This window comes from Gorilla gorilla, chromosome 9 (genome assembly GCF_029281585.2).
Source record: "Gorilla gorilla gorilla isolate KB3781 chromosome 9, NHGRI_mGorGor1-v2.1_pri, whole genome shotgun sequence".
Lineage (NCBI taxonomy): Eukaryota > Metazoa > Chordata > Mammalia > Primates > Hominidae > Gorilla > Gorilla gorilla.
The window spans coordinates 114,561,896-114,576,446 of NC_073233.2; the positions used below are offsets into that span (position 1 = coordinate 114,561,896).

The 14,551-nt window shown below is 33.1% G+C and overlaps 1 protein-coding gene across 1 annotated transcript in view; it reads right to left on the bottom strand.

Annotated features, from left to right (window-relative positions):
• Positions 1 to 531: 531 nt before the first annotated feature.
• The window catches only part of GUCY1A2 (guanylate cyclase 1 soluble subunit alpha 2), a 350,970-nt gene continuing 336,950 nt past the window's right edge, over positions 532 to 14,551 (bottom strand). The window contains exon 8 of the mRNA XM_019037654.4: positions 532 to 14,249. Coding sequence (XP_018893199.3) covers positions 14,042 to 14,249 — 208 coding nt within the window. The 3' untranslated portion in view covers positions 532 to 14,041. The remainder of the gene's footprint in view (positions 14,250 to 14,551) is intronic.

The window sequence follows — 14,551 nt, forward strand, 5'->3', positions numbered from 1 at the left end:
AGGGCCATTAAATAATGAAGATAACTCGATTCTGCATACATAGACTGCTGGAGTATAGGAACATCAGAATAAAATGGTCCTCTTTTTAGATATGTGCTGCATCTCATCTAGTTGATGGTTATGCTCTTGAAAGTCACTCAGCGGGCATTCAAATGACATTTAACTATGATAGTAATATGAACCCTTTTCTCTGTCCTTTCAAGAAAGCAACTGGCTAGTCAGAAGACAGCTGAGTTATGCCTTTTCTTTGTCATATATATTTGGGGTACATAGCACTACAGTAATTATAATGTGTGCTCTTTGGTTTTGCAAGAGGACTAAAGAGATACTTCATGTTAAAAAATTTCTAAATTGGCTTTGTCAAATATTGTGTTAGCAGCTGCATCTGCAGCCATAAAGGTAATGCATTATGAACATCCCATTCACTCCTATATTCTTTCCCCCATTCTTTCATCTATTATTCATTCACATTCTTAGGCATTGTTATTCACCTTCACTGTGTGGAAAGAAATGCTAAAAGAATGTTCAGACTCCTTTTTGGTATTATTTATTGATTTAAATATTTTATAAGTGACAGTTTGGACACTTTTAAGGTAAATAAATGCATGACTTAACTAGACAATTTTGTAATGAATTATGTAAATATAACACACAACTATCATTTCCACTTTGTTTTATAAGAATCCCACGTTTCCATCACTTATTTTTCATATACAAATTCACCTTGTTCTGCAGTCTGTAAATGCAAAGACATTTTACATCATGAAACATGCTATTTACATTGTGAATGATTTCAAATAATAACAAATAAAAGAATGAGTAAAAAGTGGTGTTACATGAAAAGCAAAGAAGATATTGTGGATATTTATAATCTTACATGAGTTATACTTTTACATGTATTATTCTTAAAATTGTAGTGAAATGTGGCATATTTTATCATTTCAATCAGAAAAAGTTTATTTAAACCTGTACTACTAGATAAAGAAAAATATTTTAAAATATAATATGAAATACCAAATGAAACTTTTTTAAAATTAATGGTACAGGTTTAAGAGATGCATTCATTTTTTAAAAAAACAAAAAATAGTTTGACATTTCAAAATATATGCAATTTAATCATGCCCTACATATATATTAGTATATTTACCTGGTATTAGTTGATGACATTATAATTTAAGTTTTTGATAACTCAATTTTTAAAAGATATTATTCACAAAGTAAATCTAATAACAAAGGAGCAGATATACAATATAATTTACATTGCAAGCCAAACCAAAAATTTAGACCCATGAAATTGCAGCAAACAAATTAGCCAAAATGTTAAAATAATTCAGGTTAAATGAAAACCACCCCATGCAGAGGATGTTAATGAAGGCTGAGCACATTATAACTGCGTGTTTTTATTAAGTGATTTTGGAAACCTATTTATTATTATATAGTGCCTGAAGACTTGATGGAAGTACATTGGCTGTTTATTTTATGCATTGAAATATTAATAGGATTATTACTATTAGGATATTACTATTAGGATGATATTTAAAGTACTGTTTGGGAAATGAGACCATTTGGTTTTGTAAAATGGCTACTCACAATTGAAGAGTCAGAATTCAGGTAGGTTGATTTTGAAATGAATGATATGTATTATTTCTGGAATGCACTTAATCAGTATTTTAAAAGCATAATGAGACAGTTTTGTCACTTAATTACCAAAGTTATAATGTAGCTACAGGCAGCTGTTATAAAACTTCTGACTTTTTCGAAGGCAAAATTCTCAGGAGGACTTTTTTTTTTTTTTAATAAAGAAAAACCTTTCCATCCAACTTGAAGAAAAACCAGAAAGTATTTTTCTCCATGGACCATTATTCTATTTGAACCTAACCTGAATTCCCTCATAGTCAAAACCTGCCATGATGATGTGAATTGATTTCCGCATAGTCGGAGTAATTTTTGCTCCAAATTCTTAAAGGAGACAATGAATTAGTAGCTTGTAAATTTTGCAGATCTGGGCCTTCGATAACTTAGTAGAAGGCAATAAAATAGAGGGAAAAATGGGACTGTGAATTACAACTGTTCAAATTTCATCTTAATTTCTTCTGCTTTCTCAACCATATTTCTTCTATTTTTACAATCATTATTAAAATATTTCCCTAAAGAAATAAAAATGGTAAAGGTATTGAAAGTCACATTTCTTTATCTGAACAAGTATTAAGATTGTCCATCATTTCAAGACAAAGGTTTTCTTAACAGTGAAAATCACAGGAAGAAGGTAATCAGTATTTTCATAGGTACCAATTTATATGGTAGCTGCCTGTTTTTTCACAATTTCAAAATAAGTCAGTATAGGATAAACAAAAGTTAACAGAGAAATTCGTCCCTTTTGAAGTTTTAATTTTTTTCAAGTATTTTATACCCCTTTGACTACTTCATCTGTTAGAATTTAAGACCCCTGAGATACATAACAAAAAAGTCCAAATAAGAAATGAGAACCAAAATTCAAGGGTATTTAACTCATTGAAGCATATCTTTCCACAGAGGAACAAATCATGTTTTTTTCTGTATAATTTTCTATTAACACAAACTTATGTCATGAAGATAATTTATTAAGTGGTTTGAATATAATCTTAATACATAAAAATAAAAAACCAGAAAGAATACAATTTTAAGTTTGGGAGATTATAGATTCTTTAAATCTTGTTCAAGATTTGTTCAAATTATTATAAAGTCAATGAGAAATACCTGCAATGGAAGAATACCCTTACTCTTAAAGAAGATATTTGACTTATTTTCCCTTAGGAATCAAATACTCTGCTAGAAATGATTGAATTTTCCCTGAAAAATAATGGCTTTGGATTGAGATTTGTAAATGTTTGATCTCTTGATCCAAGCTGTACTTTTTTTTTTTGTATTTAATAAAATGGCAATTTGTAAATTCTGGTGAATACTCAAAATTGTAGCTAAAAACAGCTATCTGAATATAGGTTTAAAACCTCAAAGACACAGAGCTAAGAAATATGGAATACATTGTATATTGCTTTTTCAATAGAGTAGACATAAAGTTGATGACAAATGTTTCCAAACCCTCAATAAGAACTCAAAACATCATACTATGCCAAGCTGAATTACAGAAGGGTATCTAAGAAAGAAGACAGTGCATCAGTTATCTCTAGATAAAGAGCCAGTAAAATCAAGTTGCATTTGATGTATACACCTTACTGGGAGTAGTTTTCAGAAAGCAATTTCCCTACAAACAGAAAAAGCGTTTTTTTTCTATTTCAGTCTTTAGCAGTGTGGTAATTACATAAAAAAATGACTACTTGAAAATAAGAGGTTTTTCTAACTTAAGACATTTGTAAGGGGGTAAAAATAGGAGATTGTCCAAACAGATTGACCCTGATACTTCTTGAAAAAGTGTTTAAATTCAATGAAAATGAACACATAGATTTTTATAGACCCACATTTCTCTTGACTGACAGTCGCTGGAAGTCAAGGTCCCAATTCTCTCGGTCACTTCTATCCTCAACTGATCTGCATCTACGTGCTCATCTTCTTTCCCCTTTTCTCACAAATCCACAAAGTGTTCAATCATGTGAAAGTGAAAAAGGGAGGCCCCAGCCCAAATAGTAAAGTACTATTGTCATTTATCTTATAAGAGCTAGAAAGAAATAAAGCAAAGAGGGAGGGAAGGCAAGGAAGGAAAGGAAGGAAGGAAGGAAGATAGGAAGATAATTCAATGGAAAAAGGAGGAGCTAAGCATGCTAACAAGTTTTAAAGCCTAATTAATTTACTGCACATAAAACTTATATATATAAACCATTTCACATTCATCAAGAATTTTATTCATGAACACCAAACTCAACTGATTCAAGCTGTCACCACACTTGATATTTGGACTCTTGCATGGTTTCTCATTAGCACAAAAAATATACTAATGTTTAATTAGATAATGCAGCAAATATTGATTGAAGACATAAAACCAAATTTTCCCAGCAGATAATAAATTCTGCACTGGGGAGACATCTATGATGTGACAAGTTCTTTTTGTCCCTTTAAATATTCACTCTAATTAGCATATTTATTAAATTTCTTGTTTGTTTTATCAAAGTTTTGACATGCTGAATTTCATGGCATTCTGTCATTTTTATGACATTCTGTTAAATATAAATACTGTGTTTAAAAATCTATTTATCCTTACCATCTATTTTCAGCTTGCCTCTAGGTTAACAGGATTAGACAACAGACCTAATTTTGATGTAAGCAAAGTCTGATTTTTGTGTCTCTTTCCATCTTCTCTACTGGTATCCATTCCTTTCTCTAAGTTGCATTTCAGCTGAATCCAACTAAATATTTCATACATGTTCATAAAATGGAACTCCTCCTATAGCCAGGTAATCATTTGGATTTTAGCAGGAGAATTTTTTTTAGACAGAATAAAATTGTTTTTAAGGATCAAATGAAAAAGCAATGAGCACCTATTATTTCAGGTCATTGAGTTATATAACAAATAAATGAATTTTATGAGTGCCTGGTGACACACTTGAAACAAATTTTAAAAGAAGAATAGTAATTTGGGCTGCCATCCATTAATAATACTTTTTACACAAGAACAAAAATTAAAGAATTTTTCTAAAAATCCCCCTGAATTACTTTAGATAATTATACAGTCCTCTAGTTTATCTAGACCTTCTTGGCTAGAGTTTGATCTACCATCACAAATAATTTCTTCTTTTTGAGAATACTTTGTAGTCAAAGAATACAAAAGCAATTTATCTGAGAGTCCAAGCCAAGGTTAAGTTTTGGTTTCAGTGTGGTAATTTTTACCAAAAAAATTCAGAAGGAGGGTTTCACATTACTGATAAATCAACTAGGTGTTTTCGTATTTTGCTTCATTTTATGGAAGTTTTAATTTAAAAGGCCAAAAAAGGAGACAGCCTTTCAAGTGGTTAGATACATAAATATTGATCCAGATTGCCCAAACCTCAGAAGAAAGTCATATTTTGCTAGCTTTTAAAGAGTGATATTGACCATGAAGAAATAGTTCATGGGAGGCAATAAAAGTAGAATTGCTGTAGGAATTGAGGTTTCATTGGGTATGGAAATGCATAGTTTCTTACTAGTCAGAGAGTCAGAGGTGATGTAACAATATTCATATTTGTTGTTCAAATGATTTGAACATAAATTGGTTTTGACTTAGATTTTATTCCGAGAAGTTTACAATGCATTGTTCTATATTCTAATGTGAACAAGCTGACAATACAGTATTATTTGACTGTTATCCTTAATGTTTATTTTAAAAAGTGTAATATTTTAAGTAAAATAATATTGCCAAATTTGCAAATCCTGGCTCAATGCCACAATTTTTAAGTCTGTCATATTTATGACTTTTTTTCTGTAACAAATGGAAAATATAAAGTAAAAATCACTTAAATGTAATTCACAATTAAGTGTTATCATCAGAGGATAAAACTAAGGAACCTAGAAACAACATTAATTGAATTTCTCATTGCTGAAGAAGTTGACACATTCAGAAAACTTTCAAAAGTCTCTGACATTCTAAGTTTTGGATATGAGTGAGTTGACTCTTTCAGGACAATAAATCTTTGTCTTAAATTCTTTTCTAACTGATAATTTTGATTAAAAATTGCTCAGGTTTGTTCCCTCCTTTTAAAGTTTCTGTTCTAAACAAGCTCTATATGAATTAACCAGTTACATGTAAGTGAAAAATCTTTGATGATTAAGGTACTACCTAACCACTTTTAAGTTTAGAAGACTAGAGTCTTCATGTCTCACAGAATACCATTAAATGCTATGGGGTGATTCTCTCTCCAGCTCAAATACTCTGGCACATTCTGTAACAGACAGATGGACATTTTTCTGCTCTAAAGTTCCACACTTGTTTTGCTAGAAGCCAAACCCAATTTGAGAAGAATGTGAAGAAGAATATGGGGTAGAGTATAGCCGCCAGAAGTTTAAAAATTTCAGGACACAAAATAAATATTTCCTATTATTTGTGATTAAATTTTTCAACTAAGGGAATATGTAATTTCTTTAATGTCAGAACAACAACAAATGTTTTTAAATGATTCATAAGACAAAAGTATATTCTTCTCACTGAATGCTAGCTCAGCCAGGCATGTTATAAAAGGAAAAAATATAGTTTGTTTTAATATCACTTGCATAGTGTTAGTCTGTTTTTCTATGCTAATTTTAGCAGGGTTTTCTGTGGCATATGGCAGAGCTGGTATTTGGCCTTCTTTGTTCCTTCAACCCAGATGTTCTGACACTTTCATTTACCTTAATCATTGTAACCAAGACTGGTTCTATCTGCCACCTTCAGAAAGCATCTATTTGTAGCTCTGTAAGCTTCTATCCCAGCTTCACTGAGATGTGCAGCTGCCGAGAGGTTGGCACTACCTCCTAGGAAAACTAAAAATGGCTTGTGAAGGGTTTCTCTTTTTTTGTCTTTCTCTTTTCTTTTTAAAAATAAGTGACCAGTAGTCAAATAAATCATGTGGCTTCCATTAAACCAGAGGTGTTTGTTACGGAAATTGCCTCTCCTTTAAGAGTCTCTACATCTTCCTGAATAAAAAACTAACTCTCTTTGCTTCATCTCTTCTAAAGCTCCTGCCCACCTCACTCACTCCATTTGTCCCTTTGTCCTGAGTCTGCTGTGTAAATGCCAGGCAGCAGAATGCAAAGAAGTGTCTTCAGAAAGTGAGGTATGAAGAAACAATTTTGCACATTCCTGATTTTATTTCAGTTATTACTTTCCTCTTAGATGTAGGTTTAATGACATTTAATAGACCACAGTAAAAATATATTAAGTAGAATTCCTTCTTTATCTGCAAATAGCAAAAAGTCCACAGAAGAAGACTGAATATAAAGTGATTTCTTCAGTTTAAAAATATGTATCAAAAGAATCAAAAAGAAACTATTACTCAGACCTGCCATTTGGGTTTTCTTTTCTGCTTTTAAATAATAAGCAACAGTACTTAAGTCTAATATAAAGAATGATCTGATCAGCAACTAGCTGAATTAACTGGAAGGATAACTTCAGTGTAATTTAATAGATTCAAATTAAATATTTTCCATTATTTATTTAACCCAAAACCATTCTTACTAAGGATTTAAGGATCCAGTGATATACAAGAGGATAATTGTCAAAGCCTCAGTAAATCAACAATCCGGTTTGATTTTGATAGGGAAATTTTCCAAACTGTGGGCAGGAGAATGCTAAAATTAAGTTTTGCTATAAGTAATAGAAAGGTAAAGACAAAATATATCAAACACACCCACCATTCAAATGTGTTCATATTCATGTTTAGAGGATTGTTTACCTCGCAGGGCAATAATAGGAGCTGTCATCTTATTTAGATGCCTAGGAATGAATCCTAAGCTTATATGCTAAATCATAATCTGATGTTTAGATACTGTTCAGTATAAACATAAATTTACCAGTTGATTTTAGCTGTAATCCTTATACATTATTCTAAATGATGAAGTAAATTTAACTACTAAAGAACTGATTATCATTGACTATGCCACATTCTATTAAAATTGTATTTTAAGTAGACTAAAAACATGATTTTTTCATTTCGAAATCTGAAAGCTTTAGTGTTTTTTCAGTATTACTGAATAATCATTTTCAGACACTTATTTATTGTGCTACAGGTGACTTTCAGTCAATCGTATTCTGAAGTCAAAATACTATCATACTTACCAAAAACTTGTGTAGCTATTATTGAAAACAGTAATAATGAGCTCTTTTATCTTTACTCTTTCATCTTCCAAGACCGTATCAAACCAACATTTGAATTAGTTAATCTGCTGCAAGACCCATCTATATTTTTGCAAAGCCTACTTTCTCAATCACCTCTTCCAACCTATGCTCTACTTCCACTCATTTATCCATCCTTAACTTCTTCTTTACTATTATATACTACAAAGATCCAAAAATTGGGCAACATTATAAATAATACACAAATCTCTTTGACAGGAATAGAAATCATATTTTTATAGCCATGTTTAAAATTATGCACCAGAAATAATCTGATGTATATTAATCGCTTTACATCATGTTTGCAAATGAATAACTTCTGAGATAGATTAAACATGTCATTTGCCTAAATATTTTTAATCTGAGTCATTACTTGCTGCTCATTTTGCTACAGAATAATGAGTATCTTTAAAAAGTCCACACCAGCTATATTATTGCTTGTATAAAACAGTTTCTGTTTTCACAAAGGCTCTATGAAATGCAAAGAAGTGCAGGCTTCATATGGCATCATCACCACGGCTTAAATTATTGCTTGAAAGGTTGTTATAAGGTATTGCTTGGAAATCAGTTTTCAGATAATGTACAATTCAATATGAAAAGTACATAGTGAGACTAAGAAGTTGATGTCTTTTCATGACATAAAAATCAAAGCATTCAGAAGTAAGGCTGTCACTTTGATATTTGCTTCTGTGTCCCAAAGGTCATAGTTTTTACCTCGGTGGTGAGGATTAGCAAATGTTGTAATATACTGCACAGCTCTGGCAGTAACTAAGAAAATGGTACTGTATCTAGTATGCCTAATAGCCCTATAGTGAGCAATATTCATCCCTCATGCTTATCAGTGTTGATGTCTGTCTCTAAGTTTGAAGATTCATGCTCAGAAAGAAGACCGCAAATTGGAAATCAAAGCTAAAATTAAAATTTGTGAAAGAAATAATGGTATGAGGCCTAGAGTATTTAACTTTTCAAAATAACTACAAATGAAATAACATTACTATCCCAGTCAACTTGTATTTATTCCTAGTAATTGGGATTATTTGAATACTTTTCAATGATACCCAAGTCTGGCTGTATATTAGCATTACTTAGAGTGATTTTCTAAACACAGATTCCTAGGCCCTACCTGAGACCTACTGAATCCAAATCTCTGAAGGTAAAGACTAGTCTTCTGTATTCCTAAAACTCCCTACAGAATTCTTATGAAGCCAGCCAGATACTTCCAAGCAGATCAGCTGAACCACTGAACTAGGTCATTTCTTAATGAGGATGGGATGGCAATGAGGTACTTAACTGAAACCGTGATCTGGTTATAACATATTAGAAATAAAGACGCAAACTTTACTTCTCTGCATTCCCAAGTCCTTCCAAAGAAACATTTCTTTAAATCATGAAACATCTACATTCAATAAACACACATACACACAAACTAAAAATATTAATCACTTTATAAAACTATTTTAGAATATGGGATTAGCTGTGATACTTCCTGTGTTATAAATGTATCAATGACCTTTTTTAATTAAAGGAAAGAAGGAACAAAGGAAGGAAGAAAACAAGGGATGGAAGAACAGTCATACGCAGGTTTCAATTGTTTGGATCAAGTGTGAGGAAGGAATTTTGCACACTATCTCAATATAGCCTGACAAGATTGTTAATCTGTACGTAATATCGGTGTCTGCTCTTCATTCACCACTACGAGGATCTTGAAATTGAGTCCATAGCTGGGGTCAACTTACCCATTTAACAATAAATTTTGTTCAATCACATGAACACAATTTATGTGTATGTTAAACCAGCTGGTTGTGGTTTAGAAACATTCATATCAAGAGCTGCCCATAAATCGTTTAGAAATATGTTAAACTTTAATAATTCAGTCTCATGCATCATGATTTTTGGGCTATATCTATTATTAAGCTATGCTTATAGAAGCCTCTGAAATGACATAATTTTTGTAGTTGAAGATCTATAATCTAATAGTAGAAACAACTAAGCTACGATAGAGGGCTTGGTTCTTGAACTTGAGTTTCTAGATATTGTCAGCTGAAAGACACCTGGTGCTACCCAAAGCCTATTCAGAGTCATTTATAATTAATTTCAAAGGAACATTCAGTGAAGCTGTATGAAGTGCTTGGAGTCAGACTGTGTTTTGAAGAAAGAGCAGAGGGTGAAGCTGCAGATATAATCAATGCCCCGGCACATCCAGTTCATTACTACACTTCAGAAGTACATTGTTGCTCAGGCCTGACTGTGTGTGGTCCTTCCTATCCGCCTGAATGAGGCACCAGCAACCCTTTCTGTAGCCATTCTGGGTTCAGAAGTGAAGAGAGAATGCTGTTTGCTGTGGCCAGGCGTGAGGGGGTGAGATGGTTTCTAGCGACAGAATGGAGTAAGAAAGGGTCCAGAATGGACTGAGTCATTCTCAAAATGACAAGACAGAAACCTGTGTGTAAAAGTTTTACTTTTTGCCTTAACCATCCACAACACCTGCTCTCAGAAAGTCAGGGACCCAAGGAGCCTTCAACAAATATATTTAATTATGGTCATAATTTTGAGCTCCTACTTGATGCCTTATGACTTTAGATACACAATTTCATTCAGCAGCAGTATGATTCTATACAAAACACAGAGCCTGGTGGGGTTTTCAGAATTCTCCATGGCTTTGCCTTTTGTTATCTATCAATTTAATTTTGCTTTATTGCTGGAACTCTTTGGAGACATTTGCAAAATTAAAAGTCTTGCTCCCCTTGTGAATGAGATTTTGTTTAAGTTGTTATTATCCTCTTTTGCTTTGTTTTTCCTGGAAAGACACGCATATTCACACTAAACTACTGTGTCCTGACACCGTTGTTACTGGACAAGAGGAAGGAGTGCAAGACTGTAAGAAACAACATTTGAAGTGCTGAACCTACAGACCCACTCTCAAGTCTCAGGCATCAATGTCTGTCTCAGAGTCCCAGATCAAAGCTCACTTGATTCCACATAATCAGATATTAAAAGGAAAATCTGAAATTACTTAAAATACAGAGCAAGAGATGAATATAAAGGCAGATTGTATGCAATTGGGTCCCATGTTACCTGGAAGCTATGTCTTCTTCCCCTTCTCTACATTATATAGACAAGAGATCCAACTACTATGTTTCTGAAGCATATTATTATTTTTTATTATGGCCAATGTTACCTAATGATTAAGGTCCACAAAGAAGATACAGGGTAGTACATTCTGAGTACATATTGGGGGATTCTGATTTTGTTAGATAACTGATTTATTTGCAAATGATGACATTCTCTCCATCAAAATAATCCTGATACCAACGTGATGCTTTGGTGCTAATGGCTAGTTATAAGGTGTCTTCTTCCAAACAGCAGCTTAAAAGAATATTAAAATGCAAGAGCTATAGGTGCCAAATTATATTTTAAAGTATCCCTTGCAGAGTGGGTTAAAACCATTTCCCCAATTTAATATCATTTGGTTTCTAAGGGAACATCACATGAATTTCTTTTATCTGCCATACTAAAATGCATGCTGTTGGTAATTAATAGTTTGTAAGTAAGTGAGAATACTGTATAGATAAAAGTCATATGAAATAACAAATGCCACCACATTGTTACAATCACAATTCCTAAGAGAAGAGATGTAGATGGCATTGTGTAGGACAAATAAAAATATAATTCTTTCTCCATCTTCTAACTTCTGTGATTGAAGTTTGAATGAACAGACATTTTATATAGTACCTCATAAACATATATAGCAACATTGTAACTACAATAATCAACTATAATAGATTAGCAAAATGATAACAAATTGGACCATTATCTCGGACTATAGCTGTGAAAATACACTTAGATTATAATGTATGAAAAATGTAGTTGACATCCTGTCAGTGGTACATAAGAAATCTCTGGCACGTTCTTCATCGTGACATGTATGGCAATGTAAATGGATACTTATTCTCTAAGTAAAATCATATAAACTAATACAGAATTTGTGATTCTTCTGACAAATTGAGATATATAAATACAATACTTCTCTCCAGGCCTATCACTAGTATTGAGGTGGATTTCCAATGATGCTTTTCAAATATGCTTCCCATAGATATTCTTAAGTATGGAGATAATAAATATCTGTTTAGAGTAGTTGCTTAGACAAATCTTTATAAAAAGTGAGAGAAATAGATTGGATATTCCTGGAAGTCCCTTTCAGCCTTATGGTTACAAAACACATTGTTCATCACCAACATTTTATTGATTTAATATACCATAATAAGTTCTAAGTTACTGAAGACAATAGGCATAAATGACTTCAGTGAGCTTGTTCTCTCCCCATGCTCCAGTGCTACAAGGAGCCCATCAACATTGCTAAGGCATTTTCTAATATAAGCATGAGGATTGAGGTGCTCCCAGCCTGCTCTGCTCATACTGGCTGTAAACCTCCCCATTGTCCAGAAACACAGGCCCACAGAAGAGGGGGTCAGGCAAAGGTTTAGAGCTCAAGGTCTATTTCCTGTCTTCTCCATATAAACAGTGTTGCACTCGTGTCCTTGTAAACCCCCAGGGCAAGAAAATAACTCAAATTATAAAAGGGATCAGGATTATAACAAATATTTGCATATCTACAAATGCCTTCTAGCCACACACATAGAAAATTTAAAAACATTAAATGAGCCTCATAGACTACATTGGAAATTAGTAAATATATTCCTTAACTGAGTTATGTCATAACCAAACCATAATGCAGCCAAAATCCCTGAACAGAAAAGAATATTGCATTCAGTAGACATAAGCTATCAATGAGTAAGAAAATGACCTCTCCAAGGCTTCAAGGAAACAAATGCTTCCAGCTTATTAACCCCAATAGAAACTTAGATTTTATATCTGAACCCAAACAGGAAAACTCTGGACACCTGATGCTCCTAATTTTAGTGTGAGCCAGTAATATTTTCATGCAGTATTGATTAATGAGAACAGGTCTTCATTTGAGCAGGACATGCGATGGAATCCTATCTGTAACTATAATGATTACTAGTTCTGAAGATTATACCTACTTCAGTATTCATGAAAGTGATTCACTGAATTTAAAAGCCATATCAATCAAACTGCAGAACATTTTTTAAAACCTCAAAGCCATAAAATACAGAGGTTTCCTTGCTTTGTGTTGTACAAGAAGAAACCACATTCTTGGCAAAATGTCCTGACACTTCTTTGTCACTAATGCCAGTATCCAGGAATTTGCTCTCAAGAATAGCAGTCGGCTCTTAGGAGGCATCAACTGGGGAAGAGGAAGGGGGTAACTAACATGTCATTTAGCTGAATGCTGTTTATTAGAATGCAGTTTAGTGTTGCAAAAGCTACCTATATTTGTAAGTGCTAAGTTGAAAAGGATCCAGTGTAGCAAAGCATTTCATTTTAACTGATATTTGTTAGAAGGTGGCAAAAAGACCTTTCTTTAATCTTGGTTAAAGATATATCTGGTGTTAGGAAATTCCATTTCCTCTGGATTCCATGCTACATTAATTAAATCTAAAAGATACATTTACTAAGCAGACATATAATGCTTTCTCGGTATCTGAAATCCTTGGTTATATGTATTCTCAGTCGAAGCACTGATCTCTCTAAATAAGGGAAACTATATTAGATTAATAGGTTAGCATTATATATAATATACTAACAATACAGAAGCAGATTCTGAAAATCTAATAATGTTGTGCGAAATGTAGTTATCTAGAAGAGATATGTATAAAAATAGGTAATATCCCTAAAATATTTTGCTGAGTTACAATTCTTCCAGTTGGGAAGTTTACCACACTGCCATGATACATGTATGAAATGTCTGTTCAGAAAAAGAAACTTAGAAAATATTCCTCACCCACCAACTCACTAAATGTAGGAATATATAATCAAAACTGGCTCTCAAAAGTGGTACAAATATATAGGGAAAGATACTTGTATGTGTGATAAACAAGAAAACATGGAATCTATTTATTGGTTAGTTCTGAAAGGGGATCCACACTTGTAATTAAAATATATGTGTATATATATGACCAAAACCACTCATATGAATGGACACATCTTATTTCCCTCATCCTCCGGCTTTTTATTGACAGCGGTCACCTCCACCTTTTAGTAGGATTATTGCCTGACATAATACAGAAATTTTGCTGCTTGTTCTCAACAAAGCAATGAAAGAGACACAATCTCTTTCCACCCCCCATTGGTGACCCATGTTCTGGGCTTGTGCTTTTTGGAGGAGTCTTTGATCTGTAGCAGGTCTCAGAGGCTTGTCTCCCGGAGGAACATGGTGCCGATGTTGTAGGAAACCTTTTTTATTCTCGACGAAGAAAGAGAAGGCTTTGGTGGCTTTGGACCAGTCCTTACCTCCAGGAAATAGCAGATCCCAGGAATTTCCTTTGGAAAGTTGTCTGGAAGCTCTTCACGAGACCGCGGAATGAATGTGAAACTTTCTTCTCGTTTTAATAATCTAAGAAGAAAATACAGAGCACATGAATCAAGTAGGCCAGGGAAATGTAAATACATGGACAGAAATTTTAAAGGCTCAGGAAGCCTATCTCTGACTGTTCATGGTAATACCCCTATTTCTTTGTATAGATGTGGCCTTCATCACATTCCAAATGCTAGGAAATGTTATAACTCAGAAAAGATCCCTTCATGTGATAATAATAAAAAAAACCCAAAGCTGAGTATGGTACTACCTGAAAATATTTGTTCAAGATTGATTTCTTTCTAAACAGCATTCCTTGAAAATATTTGTTCAAATGTTAT